The 21,538-nt window shown below is 42.8% G+C and overlaps 1 protein-coding gene across 1 annotated transcript in view; it reads right to left on the bottom strand.

Annotated features, from left to right (window-relative positions):
• The window catches only part of SPATA13 (spermatogenesis associated 13), a 223,889-nt gene extending 219,612 nt beyond the window's left edge, over positions 1–4,277 (bottom strand). The window contains exon 1 of the mRNA XM_065901963.1: positions 3,992–4,277. Coding sequence (XP_065758035.1) covers positions 3,992–4,003 — 12 coding nt within the window. The 5' untranslated portion in view covers positions 4,004–4,277. The remainder of the gene's footprint in view (positions 1–3,991) is intronic.
• Between the last annotated feature and the right edge of the window lie 17,261 nt (positions 4,278–21,538).

Raw genomic sequence — 21,538 nt, 5'->3', positions numbered from 1 at the left:
GTTTCCCTCCCCTTCTTCCCAGACAGAGGTGGAGCCTGGGGGTGGTGACGGGGAGACAAAGGATTTTGCACACAGCCTAACTGGGTCTGTCAAGAGGCTCAGGCTTGGTCCCCAAAGCTCACAGGTGTGTCTGCTTTGCAAGGACATCACACAGAATCACTTGACCTCATCAGAAGATGTGACTCTCCCTTTCTGGGTGACTCTGACCAAGTCACTCAACTTCTTTGAGTTTCTGTTTTCTTATCTATTAAAAAATGGTGATGCAAATTCCTGTGAAGGGGTTTAGGACAACTCTCCCCAAACGTGCTACTTCGGCACATGGATTGTTTTGTGCTGAAACAATAAGGCCCCAAAAGACTCAGGAGGGGCTTTTGACCTCCCCCTCATCTGGCGCTAGTGGTAAAGAATCCACAGATCCTCTTGCAGATGACGACAAACAATGTCACAGGGAGTCCTGTGGATGGACGTTGGTGATGGTCACACAACAGTGTGAATGCATATGGTGGTTCAGTGGTAAACAACCCACCTGCCAACACAGGAGACCTAAGAGACCTGGGTTCAGTCCTTGAGTTGATAAAGATACTCTGGAGAAGGAAATGGCTACCCACTCCAGTATTATTGCCTGGAGAACCCCATAGACAGAGGAGCCTGGCACGCTACAGTCCATAGGGTCTCAAAAAGTCAGACATGAGTGAAGCAACTTAGCATGCATGCAGCTTCCTACAGGAATTTAGACTAAGGCCTGACTCAGAGAGAGGGTTATTACAGAGAGAACATTTATCTGAATGACTGATCTGTACAGCAAAGCAACTACCAAACTTACCAAACATCTGTTTTCTCATTGTCCTGGGAATGATCCCTTGCCCATGGAAGCCTCAGGCCCCCATCCCATTCCTCAGCTCAGGATGTTACAGAAGCCTCAGCTCCCAGACTTGTCCTTGGGTCTCACATCTTTGGGGCTCCTCTACATATATAACTAAATTTGTTTTCTCCTATAATCCTTCTTATGTCAATTTAATTATTAGATTAGACAAAGAACCCAGAAGGATGGAAGAAAAAGTTTTTCTCCTCGACACTTGCATGGTTGTTGTAAGGTTCAATTAAGATAATACACTGGAAAATAACTTATATACTAGTCACCATAACTCTTGTTAATTCTTTTCTTACCTTTTGCCCTCATCTATAGTTACTTAATTTGAATAAAAATTTCTATCTGCAAAGTAGGTACTGCCTAGAATTTTAGAGTGTGGTGGCATGAAAAAAAAGTAGAATTTCTATGACTCTGAATATACATATTTTAAAGGATTATTTCTACTCTATATCTCATTGACCTGATAAAGTTTATTTTTGTTTCTCCTGCCAGTTAATAATTATGAAGAGTGTTGCACTTGGTATTAAGAGGAGGATTCTAAAGACACAAAAGATCTGGTTTCTGCAATCTGTTCAGGAAAATAGTATTTTAACTGTAAAAACACTTAAAAAAATATTTTACAGTGGTTTTCAGGGCTGTGATGGGGTGTAGGTAGCCAAATCTAACTGCAGGTCAAGCCAGGTACCTGAACTTTCTAGGACAACTTTTCATAAGGCAATTTCCAATTATCACCCATCTAAAGACAATGCCAGGAAAGACTAGCAAATCTGATTGAAAAGATTTAAAATCAGGAAAGATAATAAAAACATGAATGATAACTAAGTATACATTTTGCTTTAAAGAAGTCTAATTCTGTAACAGTTTGTACTATATAGAACCCTTTAATACACAAGTACCTCCAATATCTTTAAAAAACCTGATTTTAATAACCAGATCTTAATTTTCTTACTAACCCCTTAGGAACCCCTAAGAAAAAAAGATTATTGATGATAGCAACAGTCCAGTAGGAAAACCATACCTTCTTCAAAAATGAAATTGAAATCTGATTTTTGAAATACCTTGCTTTAGAAACAGTTCAACCAAAAAGAAAATTACATAGGTTTCTTTTTTTTTTTTTTTTGGTGGAAATTCACAAACTTCAAGGATAATTTGGTTTGTAGGGACATTGGGTCAAATGGTTTAATGCTTCAGAAGCAGGATGTCATAGCAACCATGTTTGAATTTAGATCCTGACTTAACCACTTACTGACTGTAAGTCCTAGGGAAAATCACTGTACTTTTCTGAGCATCACCTTCTTCATATTCTCAATGGGTACCTTTGCCTCGAGAGGGCAAGCATGGTCAGGGCACCGCCTCCTGTCAGTAACAGAGGCCATTCTGAGTGGATTCCTAAGTGAGAAAGTATCATAGTGGATTCGGATCACTTACCAACCTTCACCGCTCCCGAAATGGTGAGCTTTTCTAATTCAACTTTGTCCCTCTCACCACTCACTCCTTTTCTCTCAAGTCCAGCAAGGTACACAGCATGGATTAGAGCCCCAACCCATGTCTGATGAATGAATACACGAATAACTAAATAACACATAGATAAGTTTAAAATGGAGGCAGAGGAAGAAAGAGCCTAGTGTGTAGAATACATCTTAAGTACTGGTAGCAGATCCATGTCTTTGGCAAACAATTTAAATCTGGAGAAACAGATGAAAAAAACCAAAGAAAAATCCCTCTTAGCTATAGGAGGATAAAAGGAAAAGAGAGTAGGTGCAAGTCCTACTGTAGCTGTCAGTCACTGCTCGGAAAAGGTTATTCAAATTCTTTGCCAATCTTTTTCTGTAGTGTATAGCTAAAACAATCTTTTAAACAACAAGCCAAAATTATTTAGCACATTTACATGTAAGAAAAAACCCAATGAGGGGCTTTACTGCTGGTCCAGTGGTGAAGAATCCATCCTGCAATTCAAGGGACATGGGCTTAATTCCTGGTCCAGGAAGATCCCACATACCTTGGAGCAACTAAGTCAGTGGGTCACAACTACTAAGCCCGTGCTCTAGAGCCCAGGAGCCACAACTACTAAAGTACGGGTGCCTAGAGCCTCTGCTGTGCAAGAGAAGCCACGGCAATGAGAAGCCTGTGCACCACTACTAGAGAGTAGCCCCACTCGCAGCAACTAGAGAAACCTCGTTTGCCGCAAAAAAGCCCCAGGGCAGTCAAAACATAAAATAAATAAATAAATCTTTTTTTTTTTTTAAAGAGAAAGTACCCTGGGGGGGGGGAGGGGAACAGGGGTGGTGGAGAAATGAAGTTAATTCTCTCACATTCTAAAGAGTCGTGTCTCTCTAAAACATTTTAAGATGCAGCTGTCTGAATTTTAATATTGTATGTGCTTTACTTTTGCAAAGATTTTTATTAATATGCCCAAAAGGCCAAAGGTCCATTCGTTTTCATGAATCCAAACCAGGTTCTCGGTTTAGTTTTTTTAAGTGATAATAATTAAGGGATATCCACGTAAACGAAGAAACAAAAATACTTCTTTTGGTTGTTGCTTTAGAAAGGATATCGTCTTTTTCGCGTCTTCCTTCTGACCACAATCCAAGTATTTTCAAAAACAGAGTATTAAAGCATCGAGTAGGCGGTAGCCTAGAAGCCTGATTACCTAACAGCGCTGTCAATAGACTGCAGTTACCCCAGAGCCAAGCGTCAAAGAAACACCAAGACTTCGTGGCTGGTCCTCTGAGCAGCTTCTGAGATGCCGCGAACCCCTCCCCGTGTTCCTCCGTCGTCTGGCAACCCGAGCACGCCGCGGCTCAACCCCGCCCCCGCTGCCACGGCGACGCACGCCGCGACCGGGCCCCGCCCCCGATGCCATGGCAACGCAGGCTGCGGGTGGTGCTCAAGCCTCCCAGGCACCGTTCCGCGCTTGCGCTGCACCTGCTGTGGCCGCGGCAACTTCTCAAACCTCCGACTCGGCCAGTGCTGCCGCCGCGCTCTCACGCCGCTCCTTCGCCTACTCTCAGCCTCGCTTCAGAGAGTGGGCAAGGACGCGGGATTTCAACCACCTGCTGCTTGGCGGTCCCCTTTCCAAGAGTGAGGGCAGAGGGACCGCCGGTGCAGAAACCCGCTTACCTTTCTCAGCATCCCTCCGCCTCAGCGGGGTCTCCGGCGGGATCGCCCACCCCGCGCCGAGGTCGGGTGGGAAGGAGGTCACGGGGAAACAGAAGGGGAGCTCGGCCCCGGCGGGCGCCGCCGCGAGGACACCTGCGTCCCCGTCATTTGCACGACAAAGGGGAGACCTTCGGCTGCCTGGGCGGGAGACGGTGAACCGGTCCGGCTGCTACCTTCCCGACCGAGTTCAGACGGGCTCCGAAGGGCTCTTCAGACTCCACGTTTCCGAAGCGACCAACATCCAGGGGCTCCTCTGCCGGGGCGAGCACGCCTCCGGGGCTCCGGGCTGCGCTATTGTTCGCCGGCCGTGCAGGGCGTGGTGGAGGCTGGGGGCGGCCGGAGCCGTTAAAGGCCGACAGAGGTTGAATTTCTTGCAGGACTTTCCTCTAGTGCTTCCTCCCAGCCCCTCGCTGCTGCATATTCATAAGGAGGCGGGGCCGCTTGCATTTCTTTTGAATCCTCGGGGTTGATGAAGTCCAGGCGAAGTGGAGATGATTTCATTTGGAAACAAACACTAAGAGGAGGACAGGGTGGGGAAGGAGTAACGAAAGTAAGCAAACAGAGGGGTCCTGTTTCAGTCACCCCCCAGCCCCCCAGGCATCCAGGGCGCACACATGCACACACAGGACCTTCCTCAATTCCTGAACGGAGCAAAGGAAGCTTCAAGAAGAGTCTCACCAAGTCCCTTGGTCTTAACTGGAGTAGTAGACTAATTGGGGAATTTGACTGGGGGCACGGATTTTTAACAGATGATCTATGTGCTCCTTCCTCATGCCAAAGAGAGCAGTTAAAAATTGTATATGCAGACCTTACTCATTACATCCATTTTATTGAGTTTCATTATAATTATCTGCTTTTAATGTAGTGCAGCCCTCCACCAGGCTTAAAAAAAAAAAACCCAAAAAACAGATTTTTCTGGGCTTCCCTGATGGCTCAGAGGTAAAGAACCCATCTGCCAGTGCAGGAGACACAAGTTTGATTCCTGGTGTGGGTAGATCACACATGCATCAGAGCAGCTAAGCCCATGCACCACAACTACTACCATAATTTCCCTAGACTTAACAAGTGGTCCTCCAAAAGGGCTTCTCTTTCCTGCCTGAAATGTCCACCAGGGGCATCATCACAGACTTCAGATCTAGCTGCTCCTCATAGCACAGGTGGTCCCTGAGGAGGTGACCTGAGGAATGCAGAAACTCTTCTGCATAACACTTGACCCCCAAACGACCTGCTTTCACCACAGAATTCACTTCTCTGTGTTAAAGTCCTGTAGAGAAATCCCTGTTAAGATGTAAGTTTGTTAGCCAAAAGAGGTGACCCGAGCTCATTTCCCCTCACTATTTACAGCTGGTTAGACTCATGGATGGGCTTCCCTGGTGACTAATCAGTAAAGAATCTGCCTGCAATGCAGGAGATGCAGAAGACACGGGTTTGATCCTTGGGTTGGGAAGATCCCCTGGAGGAGAGCATGACAACCCACTCCAGTATTCTTGCCTGAAGAATCCCATGGACAGAGGAGTCTGGCAGGCTACAGTCCATGGGGTCACAAAGAGTCAGGCACAACTGAAGCGACTGAGCACAGCACAGACTCATGGGTGTTAGAAATCCGCTCATTCTGCAGGTCCTCACTGGTGCCTATCTACTAGTGAACAGTGGGTGCTGGGGAGGCAGATGGCAATGAAATAGTCCAGGGCACTGCCCTGGGAGCCAACCTTCTAGTACCAGACAAACTACCACAAACAAAAAGTTACAGTTATCATCACTGCAGAGAAAAATAAAGCCATGTAGAAAGGCAGGTGCTTGAAGCCCAGAGGGTACAGCGGTGCCATGACTTCCTGGACGGAACCAACTGAGATTGAGTCTAGGTGTTCTGACGGGGTTTTAGGCTCGTTCTGTGGTCACCAACTGTGTGGCATTTTGAATTGCCCTTCTGAGTTTCTGTTTCCTCTTAGAGCAAACAAACAAAAGGCTAGGCTACCTTTTTAGTAGTTTTCAGTGGTCAGGGAAGGTTACTGTGCTGATGGCAGGCACACGGAGGGGCAGAGGGTCTGACGGTGTGGTCAGATGGTCGGTTCATGGGTGCTGTGGTCAGATTACTAGGCGAGACCCTTCACCTCTGAGTCTAGTTGCCCCCGTTGTAAACTTGGATAATAATATCCACCTCAGACATGCTGGGAATTTTAAATAAAGGGACAAAAAGTAATAGGATTAGCTATTGTAATAATGTCTCGCCTTCTGAAGGGCAGCCCACTGGCATTTCCTTGAAAGAGTGTTTGCTTGACTATGAGAAATGACGTTGCTTTCCAACCTTGACCGTTGTCTCTAATCTGTCCTTGCAAAGGGAAGTAGAATGTGAGGGACAGGCTAAGGCCTACGGATGTCCCCTCTGGCACTCTTTGTGCATCATCACTTGGCTGCAGTCACCTCTAACCATTGCACCGATTCAAAAGAGAATCTGAGCACGGTTTTCCTTAGTGCTGTAGTCACTTCTAGAGAGATAATAAAATCATTGTGAGACATAAAGACAAAAATACACCCCCGTTCTATTCTAATCCAATGCCCTGCACATGCCATGCATGTGTTGTAAGTACTTGCTAACTGTCCTGTTGACCAGCCTTTCTTCTTGCGTTGATTCCTATGAGTGACTCTGAAACATGTTTCTCCATCGTTTCTCAGGGCCCACTGTGAGGAAGGTTTCTGGTGCTGGCCGTCAGTTTGTCTGTGAAAGCATGCAGAAGGTGCTTCTGGGGTTAAGATCACCCTTCCACAAAGGATGAGGAAGAGAGCAAAGATGCGGAAGAGGGAGGGTGGAGAGGCCTAGCCGTGATGAGTTGGCTGCCCTGTGACGCAGCTCTGAATCAGGAGCACTGGGACCTGAAAAAGACGGCCGGCCAGGCGCCCACCCCAGAGATGCCATCTAGACCTCAAGGAAGTAGCTGAACCCCAGTGAGGCTCCTCATTAGCATGTGCTAAACCCAGTAAGATGTTTGTGCACTTGTCTGGAGATCTTCAATCTTATCAGGAACACAGTACTTTGTTAGGTACTGTTGGCTATGAGGTTTGGCTCAGTGACCACTCTTGTTCATTCTTTGGTACTGTGATCATCTGTGGTCAACTAATTTGGATAGATATTTCTTCTGCATTTGAAATACACAGAAATGCACTGTATTCCCTCCCTGGATTCCCAAGTTTATCCAAAAGAAGTGTTAGCCTAATTATATAGAAAGATCTTTATCTAAGCCACAGGCAGGCAGAAATACACAAGGTAGAATCTCTCCAAATTTCAGAATGTGATGTTATTCCCATGAATTGCTCTAATGCATTATTGGGACTTGAATCAAATGAGAGGAAATCAAAAGTGGGTAAGAAAGACTCATATCTACTGCCCTAAATTATTCTAAGCATCAAACAAGCATGTTACCTTGGGGTCCTAAAAGTCACTTTTTATCATTTTCATTGCGTACCCCAGAGAAACAGACACATAAGCAAAACCGACAGGCTCTGACAGTGTCGTTAATCACCAGTGCCAAACTTGATCACCGTAGCACGGGATTCCCCTTGTGGTTGTGCTACTCCGTACAAACACCTCCATCTACCAGGTAGACGCGGAGGGGAGGGAAGTGAGATTGAATTTGAGGTTTCTTAGCAAATTAACCCCAGAGTGAGCCCTTAGGAATTGTCAGTCAGATTTCCCCCAAAGCATTAATTGTGCGCATCACTCTGTTGCTTTTGAAGACATAATAAGTTGTTACTCTCCACTTTGACTTTTGTTCACTCCTTCATTCAGTAACAGTCAATCGAGTAACTATGTATAAGGCAAGATGCTAGGCACCTGGGGAGTTTTTTTATAAAGCAATTATCCATAAGGACATAAAAATATAGTGAGAACATAACATCTATGTGTACGTCAATTTTCTATAAATTAAGTTGTTTCAGTGTAGCTTTAAAAGATACACAGTGAGTTACAAAAACACCATAACTATGTGTGGTGATGAATGTTAACTAGACTTCTTATAATTATTTTGCAGTATATACAATATCTGGGCTTTCCTGGTGGCTCAGTGATAAAGAATCTGCCTGCCAGAGCAGGAGACACTGGTTTGGTCCCTGAATGGGGATAATCCCCTGGAGTAGAAAATGGCAACCCACTCCAGTACTGTTGCCTTGCATATCTCGTGGACAGAAGAGCCTGGCAGGCTACAGTCCATGGGGTCACAAAGAGTTAGAGTCAGACATGACTGAGCAACATGATGGCATATACAATATATATATCAAATCATTATTTGTACACCTGAAACTAATATAATGTTACATGTCAACTGTATCTCAATTTAAAAAATAAAGGGCAATTTCCAACCAAAAGAGACACAATTTGAGGAATTATGTGAAACATGGTTTTATAAAGCCAAGAATCCAATTGTAATATGAATAACAGCCTTTACTTGATTTTTAAGTTGGAATACTGGTATAAAACACATTTGTAAAGTTGAGAGGAGTCTGAGAAATGGCAGATTTCTTCCTGAAAGTTTTCCTGAATGACCTGGGTGGGGAAAGGCAATAGAGATGATAAGGGATTGGACAAAGACATGGAGAAAAGAAGTGGGGAGATGGCCAGTGTGGGAACGGGGACCCCCAAGAATGGGGAGAGATAAGGACACCAGGTTCAAAGGAGCCTCTAACTCAAGGCAGAGAGGTTCTGATAAATATGATTCAATGCCCAGTGTCCCCTGAGACGGGCTGGAGGCTATGATCGGTGGTCATAGGTCAGGACTCCCATCCTGGCAGCAGAACAAGCACAGATGTTAGTTGTCCAGGAATTGTTGCCATGGGGCTCAGCCCGGGTACAGGAGGGTCAGACAAGTTCAAGGAATGTGGAGAGAGAGTAAGTCAGCTCAGGAGGAGACGGTTGGGAACAGTCTCCAATGGACACAAATCAAGTAAAGGCTGTTACCTGAGACATGAAGGAAGTGAGATGAGCTGGGCTGCTCTGTGGGGAGACTTCCAGAAAGAGCCAGCAAGTGTGCGAAGCCAGAGACACACAGTTTAATGGGCTAAAAGCATCGGGACTCACTTGTCTGCTCATGCCCTCTCCTTTCCACTAGAATGAAGCACCGCAGTTTACCCAGTAAACTGAAAATTCCCCCACAAAGCCTTAAGAGATTTAGTGTGTCTCTGAGATTACAGTCCAGAGCAGACTGTTATCTTTCTTTAAAGCGTAATCACATAAGTAAGACACGTGGATCTTGAATGTACAGCTTGATAAGCTTTGATAAATGCGTACACTTGTGTAATTACCACCTTAATAAAGACAGAGCAGAAATTTTCCGCAAGTCCATTTCTTCTCTCCCGCTTCTCCCCTCAGAAGCAACCACTATTCTGGTTTCTGTCCTCATAGATGAGAGTGGACTATTGTTGGGTTTTATCAGAACAGAATCCTACAATACGTACTCCCTGGCTTCTTGCACTGAGTGCACTGTTTTTGAGTTTCACCCATGTTGTGTACTAGGAGTTTGCTCTATTCCATTGCTGTGTAGAAATCGTCTTGAAATGGACAATTAATGTATATCAGCAGACATTTTTCGTATCACTATAAATATCTTCTCAATGGAAAGAATCTCCTGTTTTAAATTTCTCATCTGTTCGCTGCGATCTTGTTCCTTGGATACAACATAGACCATCAGATTCATATATAAAGTATCTACTTTCTCTTACTCACTCATAGATACACTGATCACATCCTAGGCCAGAGCTGTGGGCACTGATGGATGGGCTCAGCTCCCCTGTGTTGATAATTAAGGCCATCTGCTCCGGACTGTTATCTCAGAGAGACGCTAAATCTCAATTACAAAGTAGAGCTTCCATAAGCTGAGTGGATGCTGACAGACTGTGGAGCAGGGGAGTGGTTTTGTTCAGTTCAGTCGCTCAGTCGCAGACGACTCTTTGTGACCCCATGGACTGCAGCATGCTAGGCTTCCCTGTCCATCACCAACTCCCAGAGTTTACTCAAATTCATGTCCATCAAGTTGGTGATGCCATCCAACCATCTCATCCTCTGTTGTCCCCTTCTCCTCCTGCCTTCAATCTTTCCCAGCATCAGGGTCTTTTCAAATGAGTCAGTTCTTCACATCAGGTGGCCAAAGTATTGGAGTTTCAGCTTCAGCATCAGTCCTTCCTATGAATATTCAGGACTGATTTCCTTTAGGATGGACTGGTTGGATCTCCTTTCAGTCCAAGGGACTCTCAAGAGTCTTCTCCAACACCACAGTTCAAAAGCATCAATTCTTTGGCGATCAGCTTTCTTTATGGCCCAGCTCTCACACCCATACATACATGACTACTGAGAAAAACCATAGCTTTGACTAGATGGACCTTTGTTGGCAAAGTAATATCTCTGCCTTTTAATATGCTGTCTAGGTTTGTCATAGCTGCAAATGAAGAGAGCAACACAATGAGGAAAACTGGAGCACTCTGCTCTAAAAAGAAAAAGAAAAAATATGTCTCCTGGAAATAAACATAAAAACAGTTATTTATAAGGGCACCATGACCCCTGAAAATGACCCCACACCACACAAACCCTGACCACCACTGCACAAGTGCCAGATGGAGGGAAGATCTAGGAAGACTCGTCAGGAAGAGAGTACAAAGACCCTGAAACCATCAGGGCTAAAAGACCAATCTATAATGGTTATTTTATTTCTATATATTAACACCAAGCAATGGAAAATGACATTTTAGAAACAAATATAGCACTCCTAGAGCAACTGCAAAAACAATGAAATTAGTTAAAAACCCAATAGATTAACATTTACTAAAAAAAATTTGTTTAATACATAAAAGGCAGGGAAAAGGACTAGAGGGACTTTTAAACTTTTTTGGCCATGCCACACAGCTTGTGGGACCTTAGTTCCTCAACCAGGGATTAAACCCAGGTCCAGGGCAGTGAAAGTTCTGAATCTTAGCCACTGGACCACCAGGGAGATCCTTAGTGTGATTTTTTTACAAACAGAGATAAAACAAATAAAAAGTCATCAGGCAACATAAATCCTATCAATAGTTAAATGAGTATACAGTTGTATTTTGATTTTGATGGGGCTTACATAATTGCATTCATTTGCCAAAATCATAGAAATCTGTGAATGTTATTGAATGCAAATTTTCTTGAAAGATGAAAAATTCACATCTAAAAATGAATATCCTTCAAGTGTGAAAATAACAGTCAGGGAAAGAATTCAGTAGAAGCACCTGACTCCACCCCCAGGAAGGCTCTGCACCAGTTGTACCCATGGGCTCTCTGGTCTTGCCTCTGGTTGAGTTTGGCCAATGGAAAGCCCCAACAAGAGATCTAAGGTGGGGGGAGGAAAGGGAGGAGGCATATTTATTTCCTCCTCTGCCACTGTTCTCTCTGGTGGGATCACAGCAGGCTGGTGGTGTCCCTGAACCAAGGTCACAGTTCCTGTCTCCAAGGGGACCTCTGAGTGTGGGATACACAGTCCTTCCTTGCCCTTGACCACTCACACTTGGTGTGTGAATGGAGGCGCTGAGGCCCGCTGTTCACAGCCCAAAGATACTAACTCCTCTGCCCTCTTGCTTCTTCTATATTTTGTTCACATTTTTGTAAATATCACATTTCTCTTCTTTATCACATGAAGTTATCCAACTTAAATCGTGTCACTTCTTTACTTATGGAGCCTTTACTGATACAGAACCCAATCGAAATTGCAACAAAAAAGGAAAAATACATCAGAATTAACAAACCAGAAATTGCAGAAGTTATGTAAAGAAGACTGCAAAATCCACAGAAGACTTAAAGGGAAAGACACCCATGTACTTGGATGGAAAGCCTCAATATCATAAAGACATCAATTATTCCTCAGCTAATTTGTAAGTTAAATGCCAACTGGTACTTTCATTGTTGTGTCGCTATTATTGCTATTGTTTCATTTTTGTACAAACCAGTTTTATCATTCATGTTGAAAAACAAACAATAGCTATGGAAACTCTGAAAACGAAGGGCAAATAGTAAAACATAAAATTATCACTAGTTTTTAATAAATCTTATGGTACTGACCCATGAATAGAGACACCTATATAATTAAACAAAATTCTAGGAATATATGCAAATACTTGTGAAAATTACAATAAATTTTGCATCTCAAATCAGTGGGGAAAAGACTAGTAAATAAATGATTTGAGGACAGCAGGTAGTATTATGGGAAACAAAGGCAGCTGAACATTTTAACATGTATTGGGAGAAATTCCAAATGAATCACAGATGTAAATGCAAAAATGGAATCATGAAAGTATTAGAAGTATTAGAAGTATCATGAAAGTATTAGAAGTAAGTTAAAGGTGTTAGATGCTCAGTTACATTCAATTCTTTTCAACCCTATGGACTGTAACCTCTGTCCATGGAATTCTTCAGGCAAGAATACTAAAGTGTAGCCATTCCCTTCTCCAGGGGATCTTCCCCACCCAGGGATGTAATCCAGGTCTCCTGCATTGCAGACAGAGTCTTTACCATATGAGTCACCAGGGAAGCCCTATCAGAAGTAAATGTGAGCCCTGTTAGAAGGCCTGTTAGAAGCAAGGGAATTTGCTATAACTGTGGAGTGGTAAAAGTCTTTATAATTAGCTTAAAATCTAGAAGTCTTGACAAACATTACTGAACGTAGATTTCAAAAAACTAGTAGTAATGTCTAAAGATGAAGTGGGAATAAAATATCAGGTTCCCAAAGATCCATAAGAAAAAGACCAAAAACCCAATACAAAAATGACCAGAAGAACAATTAGAAGAAAAAAAAAAAAAAAAAAGAGTTTTAAAGGCAAGAGAAGATGCCGATCTTTTCTCATAATAAAAGAAGTGCAAATTAAAACAACACTGAGAAATCACTGTCCACTTATCAGGAAGAAAACTTAGAAAAATGATAAAGGAGTCCTGGTGAGGCTGTGAACAAAGAGTTTCCTCAGTATAAGGCTCTTAGGAGTAAATTGGTGCCCCCTCTACAGAGGGCTGTTGAAAACATCTATTAAAGTTCAAAATGCATTTACTTGTTGATCTAGCTATTCAATCCATGGATATTTAGTCTGCAGACATACTTGCACAAGTGCAAAATTATGTCTACATAAACTTTCTATCTCAGCATGTTTTTAATAGCAAAAACCCAAACCCCCAAATAATCCAAATATCTAACAATGAAGAACTGATGCAATAAATTAACACATATTTATTTCCAGGTGGCTCAGTGGTAAAGAATTCACCTACCAATGCAGGAGATGCAGGTTTGATCCTTGGGTCAGGAAGATCCCTTGGAGTAAGAAATGGCAACCCACTCCAGTACTCTTCGCTAGGAAACCCCGTGGATAGAAGAGCCTGGTAGGCTACAGTCCATGGGGGTCTCAAAGAATCAGACATGACTGAACAACTCAGTGCACATACATCTATAAATTGCAATATTTTTCAGCCTGAACTAACATGGAGAATGCCCTCCACTTACCGATATGGCAGAATACTCATTGGAAATGTTAACTGAAGTAAGCAAGATTCCGAGGAGGGTGTGAAGTGCATTACAAATTGTATGAATGAAAAAGGAGAGGAAAGTAAGAAAGTACAGATTTATAGTTGCTTGTATATAAACAGAAATACTCTGAACAACAAGGTCTTACTGTGTAGCATGGGAAACTATATTCAATATCCTGTGATAAACCATAATGGGAAAGAATATGAAAAAGAATATATATATATATATCTCTGAGTACACCTGAACCTAACACAACATTGTAAATCAACTATACTTCAATGAAATAATTTTTTAAAAAAGAGGACTTTGAAAGAACAGGCAAGAAACTAGTCAGAGTGGTTGAGGGACAAAGGTGAGAGGCAGTGACGGCTAGGTGGATGAAGAGTAGAGGTGGGAAGGCGGCTTGCATCATTTACCTTCTGATATTTAGGGAACTTGAACCCTATAACTATTACTATATCCTCTATTCAAAATTTTCAAAACATAGAGACTTCCCTGGTAGTCCAGTGGTTAAGACTGCAAGCTTTCAGTGCAGGGAGTGTAGGTTTGATTCCTCATGAGGGAACTAGGATCCCACATGCCATGCAGTGCAGCCCCCCCAAAATAATAATGATAATAAATTAATAGATAAGTTCTTATTAAAAAACATTGTTGTCATTGTTGTTTAGTTGTTAAGTCATGGCTGACTGTTTTGCGACTCCATGGCCTGTAGCCCGCCAGGTTCCTCTTTCCATGGGAATCTCCAGGCAAGAATACTACTCAGTGGGTTGCCATTTCCTCCTCCAGGGGATCTTCCTGACCCAGGGGTTGAAACTGTGTGTCCTGTATTGGCATGCGGGTTCTTTGCCATTGAGTCACTAGGGAAGCCATTAAAAACATTAAGGTATGTTAACCTTAAAAGTAGGACCCCAGAATGATGAGTACTAGCATGTCACGTCAACAGTTGCTCCTTAATTTAGCATGGGTTCCTCACATCCCTGGGGTTTACAAAGTACTGTGAACATTTTCTGTTCTCATCCAGAGAGAACCAACAAGAGCAGGTCTATACCCTTTGTTCCCAGCCCGGACGCTTATTCCTCAATTCTGACCCATCTCAGGACTCAGAGGCAGCAGAACGGCCCTAGGAATGACCCCCTTCCCGTCATGTTGTGGGGGTGCCCACGCGAGCTGGTTTTTGCAGGACTGTTGAACTTCTCTCTTTGGACGAGTTAATAAGCGCAACTGCAACACATTCAACCTCACCACACAATTCAGCACCATTGCCGAAAAGAGAAGGTCTTTAGTTTAGCCTGACAGCCTGTGATTCGTACTTTTCCTTTTTTTCTTCTTCTTCTTTTTTTTTTTTTTTTGGCATAAGAACCTACTTCATTCAGCCCTATTTGTGCATATGACTGACTGCCTTAAGTTTTATCTACAAAAACATCTAGGAGGAGGTGTTTTCTACAGGTCGTGGGCTCTCCAGTAGATGAGCATTCAAACCTGTCAATAAATCACGAAGTGAATAGAAAGCTCCACAAAAGGAGAGGGAAAGCATAGGAGTCAGATGTGTGAATTTATTTTTCGTTTTATTTTGGAAACCATGGTGACTGAGAGCTGCAATGAAGCCATCCAATACACCAACAATACGCCAGCATCAACTCAGGTGCATGTTGGAAGGAATATATCCCTTTGATCTATTTCTTTTCCTATTGGACAAAAATCAATGTTTTCCAACCACCATCAAGGTTTTCTAATATAAACCAAATAGGTTTATAATAAACCAAACGGACCAATAGCTGCCCAGCAGAAATGACCTCCTGATGCCTAGCCTAGCCTTGTTCCAAATGCCTCCGTGTCCCTGGGCGTGGGATTACACCCTGAAAACTTCTGGAAATCTGAAAATGAACTTACAGATTGAATCATAGGTCTCCATCCACTGCCACTCCACCCACAGGAAGGAATAAAAGCTGGTCTGTTTTCACGTCTTTGTGAATCTGCCTTCCTGTCTATTTACACGCTGAAATGGCTTTACTCTGCTGCCTTTCTTTGAAAGAAAAGAGCATTTTGCATTTGTTAATGAGGCAGAAAATTCATCACACATCTTAAAGTGATCACACCATTCTTAGCACCTGCTTTTTTCAAGACTGCATTCTTCAAATGATGTGTGTATTCCTAAAAAGCTGGGTATGAATCTAATTTTTTAAACTTTAATTGAATTTTGTATTCATGAAGACGGCTATTTAAAGAAGCTCTGGAATGAATTCTTGGTAACAAGGACAGACTCTTTGTAGGACTCGATCTTAAAGGATTTTGTTAACAGAATTATTTCAGATTGTCAATTAATAGATACATAGCTACATTAAGTCCCAAAATCAAGGTTGTTTATTTTTGATTGTAAAGCTCATATGCGAATTCCCAGTATGACCCCAAGAGAACATATATATACTTTTATTATTAACATTATGTATTTGTTATTTATTTTATATAGTTACACATTTACTATATAGTTATACACTATAAAGTAGAATGTATTATATATAAATTAAAACATAATATTTTAAAAACCCACGTAATATGTATATTAACAAAGTAGGAAGGAAAGAGAAAATTTTTCATTTGACCTATTTTTTCCTACATTTAAAATTTGGGATCTGATTGCCGGTCCAGGTCTGATGCATGAGACAAGTGCTCAGGGCTGGTGCACTAGGATGACCCAGAGGGATGGGATGGGGAGGGAGGTGGGAAGGGGGTTCAGGATGGGGAACACATGTAAATCCGTGGCTGATTCATATCAATGTATGGCAAAAACCACTACAATATTGTAAAGTAATTAGCCTCCAACTAATATAAATAAATGAAAAAAAAATTGCAGATCTGAAAGCTAGCCTTGGAAAGTCATTAATTTTACTGATCTTTCTATACCTTTTCTGAACTATGATTTTGGTATCTCCCCAAATATTTCAAATATGAAAATCACTTTTTTCATCCAAAATAATAGCACTTATTTTTGTTATTCATAAATGAACAAAATACATAACTGAATAATGAAAAATAGCTATTATAAATTCAGCAACTTTTAAAAAAATCATAAGATTAAATTTTATGTTTTTTTAAAGATAAGTAATCAAGATAAATACACACATAACTTTTAAAATCTAGTTAAATAGGGGCATTCTTGGTCTTGATCACAAAGGTAATCACTTTAAACCACCTGGTTTTTCAAGACCACTTTACTGAGATGTGATGGACACACAAAAAGCTATATACACTCAATGTACACACAACTTGATGAGATGGGGGATAAATACACACCCCTGAAACCTCACCACAAACAAGGCCATGACTTGTCCATCACCTCCTCAAGTTTCCTTCTGCCTCCTTTATTCATTTATTTGAATTAATTTTTTTTCCTTTTGCAGTAAAAGCACTTAACACAAGGTCTGCCTCTCACCAAATGAAGCCCAGTGAGTGTTACTGACCACGGCCCTAGTTGTACAGAGCAGATCTCCAGCTTACTCATGGCACAACTGAAATCTTGTATCCTTTCACTGATATGGCCCCCTCCTTCTCCCCCTGCTCCCCTGGGCTGCTGGTGCCCACGATTCTCCTCTCTGGTTCTGTGAGTCTGACTGTTTGGAGAGCCTTGGGAATGAGGCAGCGTTTCAGCTGAGCCTTTAAACATGAGTGAGATTTGGATAGATGTTAATACTAAAAAGGAGGGTAGGTGTTACAGGCTAAGGGAATTTGTCCAAAGACAGGTGGCTATTCACCAAATCTCAGAGTTGTCTCCTTTCCCTGGAATTGAGTTGTTTCTGGAAAGCAACTGTCCTCCCAGCTCCCTGTTCCATCTAGAAGGGGCCATGTCATGAATCCTTGTCCACGCTAGATACAGGGATCTTTCCACTGTCTGTCTCCTCATTTTCTGGAGGAAGAGCGGTCGCATCCATTAAAAGAAAGAGAAGCCAGAGACAGAAGCTTTGGCCCAGAGTCTCTCCAAGAACAAAGCTACTCACCAACTAATAACACAAACTCCTTGAATTGGAAAGAAAAGAAAGCACGAAGTGAGGATCCAGGCTATGGTCCTGTCATTACAACACACTACATTTATCACTCAAAGGGGGAAGAGCCATCCAGAGATCCTTAAAGCAGGAAGCTTCTAGCTGGTTAAAATGTTGAAAGAAAAAAATACTCATCTTCTAAATCTCTGTGGATGGTAACCGCAGCCATGAAATTAAAAGACACTTGTTCCTTGGAAAAAAATCTATGGCAAATCTAGACAGCGTGTTAAAAAGTAGAGACATTACTTTGCCAACAAAGGTTCGTATAGTCAAAGTTATGGTTTTTCTAGTAGTCATGTACAGATGTGAGAGTTGGACCATAAAGAAGGCTGAGTGCTGAAGAATTGATGTTTTCAAGCTGTGGTACTGGAAAAGACTCTCAAGAGTCCTTTGGACAGCAAGGAGATCAAACCAGTCAACTCTAAAGGAAATCAACCCTGAATATTCATTGGAATGACTGATGCTGAAGCTGAAGTTCCAATACTTTGGCCACCTGATACAAAGAGCTGACTCATTTGATAAGACCCTGATGCTGGGAAAGATTGAGGGCAGAAAGAGAAGCGAGCCTCAGAGGATGAGGTGGTTGGATGGCATCACTGACTCAATGGACATGAGTTTGAGCAAGCTCCGGAAAATGGTGAAGGACAGGGAATCCTGGCGTGCTGCAGTCCATGGGGTCACAGAGACAAGACTTAGTGACTGAACAACAATCTTCACTATACTCTTTCCTTAAAATACATCCTTTGGGACTTGGGAGGCATTTAGAAAGGGCACAGCATGCAAGCTGAAGGCCAGGGAAGAAAGGGCTCCCCGAAAGGGTAACTTCATTGCGCCCTGTGGCCTGAGGCTGCAGCTGACAAACCTCAGGTTTATTTTTTAGTTTCCCCTGGGTTGTCCGTGGCCACCTCTACCACTGGGAAAACTGGGTCATTAAATGGGAAGCACAACTGTCCTCATTTCCAAAGCTCTCTGGGGAAGCCCCGCCTGGGGCACCACTTGTAACAGAAGGCAAAGCTACCAGGGTTTTCTGGGTGATGTGAAAGACTGGAGATGCAAGGTAATTAGGCTGCTCCAAGCAGACCAGAGTTCATGGATGGGACAGGCCTGCCTTCAGAAAGATAGGCTTGCAATTCAATAAGGAAATTAATGTCAAATCAGATTATATCATTAGACTTAAGCTGACACTAGCCAGTTAACATTTAACATTAGCCTTTAGGATACGTCAAGTCTAAAACAGTCAAAAGAAGAAGCTTCTAAATAAACAGGGACTCCTCTCCAAAATCCCATGCCCATTAAGATATATACAAGACTGAACACAGATCTCTGTAATGAGCCACTCATCTGAGGCCGGCACACTCGTGTATGTTGACACGAAGCCCTGGAGACAGATGAAATCAGACAAACATGGGATCTATCAGCTGGGATAATGGCATCATTGACTCCATGGACATGAGTCTGAGCAAACTCTGGGAGATAGTGGAGGACAGGGAAGCCCAGTGTTCTGCAGTTCATGGGGTCATAAACAGTCGGACACAACTGAGCAATTCAACAACAATAATGGCTGTTACAAGAATATAACATTTTTACTGTAAAAACTAAGCACCTTGGATTAAAAAGTGATCAGCTACCTATCCTGTCTTTTGGCTTTTATTTCCAATCGAAGGAAAATGGTGACCAAATACCAACCAACAGTCAACCTAAAGGAGAGAGATCCTGAGAAGAAGGCTTAGAATACACTCTGTCAAGGACCTGTCAGTGCTTCTGCATCACCAGGATTCACCATGAGATGCCATGTTCTCATGAATTATTGCTTAAGCTGTTTATATATAAATACGATGGGTATCATTTTAAGGGGAAGACTGCGAAGCTTTTGAGACAAGCCTTCTCCTGCAAAGGCAAGAAGCTGCATCTGTCAGAATGGGGCTATCTCTGCGGGGTGCTGTGCTCCCCTGGCCCAAGGAACTGGACACCCAGGGCCCCCATCAAGGGCAGCTTGGCAGGTAAAGCCACGACTCTCCAGAACACGCCCGCCTAAGTAGACGGAGCACACCTCCACCAGCGCACTTAGACCAACGAGAGATGCAGGTGGCTTTACAGCGTCTGTTCAGGTGTCACAGGCTCTCTGTCTCACGCAGCATCAGCAGTATTTGAGGAGGAGACAGAGCTGTGTTTTCAAGGGGCAGGAAGTGAGTAAGCAAGGAAATCATTAGGCAGCTTCCAGCAAAATTTATTAAAAAGATAGTATAGGCACTACACATTCTAGAAACATACCATATGACCAGTGTACCGCCAGGACGCACGTGAGAACATGGACCAGGATACTGGCTGCAGGGACCAGGCACGTGCATCTGAGTAGGAGGTAGGAGAGAAATCCATCCTCTAAGGAAATGTCACAGCATTTAAAAATTACCCATTTCCTGCTAATGCATTTTATAAAATAGTTTATGGAAGAAACTTCAAAATCAGTAGGCCACCAAGAAGAGCCTAGGTAGCCTGCCAAATTGGCATGAACTGATATTTTGCCAGGTCTGCAGTTAAGGGAACAGAGGCTCACCTGCTAAGTATCAATATTTAAAAGCTATAAATATTAAATGTTATAAATCAACGAACAGCTAAATAAAATATGGTCTACCCATTGCCTTGTCAAATAGACCTTCATAACAAAAGAGTAGAAAAAAAGGTGTAGAGTTATGATTTTTATATTTTGGATTTAAGTCCAAAAATCACTGTTTATGTTTTTATTATCAAGTCATTTACAGAATTTGTGTTCTTCAACAATAATAAGCTAAGGGATTTAAAATAAAATGTAATGGTAGTCAAAGTGTGAAAATTTCAAGTATATATGGGACTTCCCTGGTGGTCCAGTGGTTAAGAATCCACCTGCCAATGGAGGGGATGTGGTTTCCACCCGTGGTCCAGGAAGATCCCACATGCCTTGGGGCAACTAAGCACGTGACCCACAACCACTGAAGCCTGGGCACCCTATAGCCCATGCTCCCCAACATGAGAAGCCACTGCAACGAGAAGCCCGTGCCACAATTAGAGAATCACCCCCGCTCGCCACAACTAGAGAAAGCCTGAACACAGCAATGAAGACCAAGCATCAGTTGAGTTCAGTTGCTCAGTCATGTCCGACTCTTTGTGACCCCATGAATTGCAGCACGCCAGGCCTCCCTGTCCATCACCAACTCCCGGAGTTTACTCAAACTCATGTCCATTGAGTCGGTGATGCCATCCAGCCAACTCATCCTCTGTTGTCCCCTTCTCCTCCTATCCCCAATCCCTCCCAGCATCAGGGTCTTTTCCAATGAGTCAGCTCTTCGCATGAGGTGGCCAAAGTACTGGAGTTTCAGCTTCAGCATCAGTCCTTACAATGAACACCCAGGACTCATCTCCTTTAGGATGGATTGGTTGGATCTCCTTGCATTCCGGGGGACTCTCAAGAGTCTTCTCCAACATCACAGTTCAAAAGCATCAATTCTTTGGCGCTCAGCTTTCTTCACAGTCCAACTCTCACATCCATACATGACCACTGGAAAAACCATAACCTTGACCAGACAGACCTTTGTTGGTAAAGTAATGTTTCTACTTTTTAATACGCTATCTAGGTTGGTCATAACTTTCCTTCCAAGGAGTAAGCATCTTTTAATTTCATGGCTGCACTCACCATCTGCAGTGATTTTGGAGCCCAACAAAATAAAAGTCTGACACTGTTTCCACTGTCTCCCCATCTATTTCCCATGAAGTGATGGGACCAGATGCCATGATCTTAGTTTTCTGAATGTTGAGCTTTAAGCCAACTTTTTCACTCTCCTCTTTCACTTTCATCAAGAAGCTTTTTAGTTCCTCTTCACTTTCTGCCATAAGAGTGGTGTCATCTGCATATCTGAGGTTATTGATATTTCTCCCAGCAATCTTGATTCCAGCTTGTGCTTCTTCCAGCCCAGCGTTTCTCA

The sequence above is a fragment of the Muntiacus reevesi genome, chromosome 11, assembly GCF_963930625.1.
Source record: "Muntiacus reevesi chromosome 11, mMunRee1.1, whole genome shotgun sequence".
Taxonomy (NCBI): Eukaryota; Metazoa; Chordata; class Mammalia; order Artiodactyla; family Cervidae; genus Muntiacus; species Muntiacus reevesi.
This window is presented reverse-complemented; position numbering and strand designations above follow the sequence as displayed.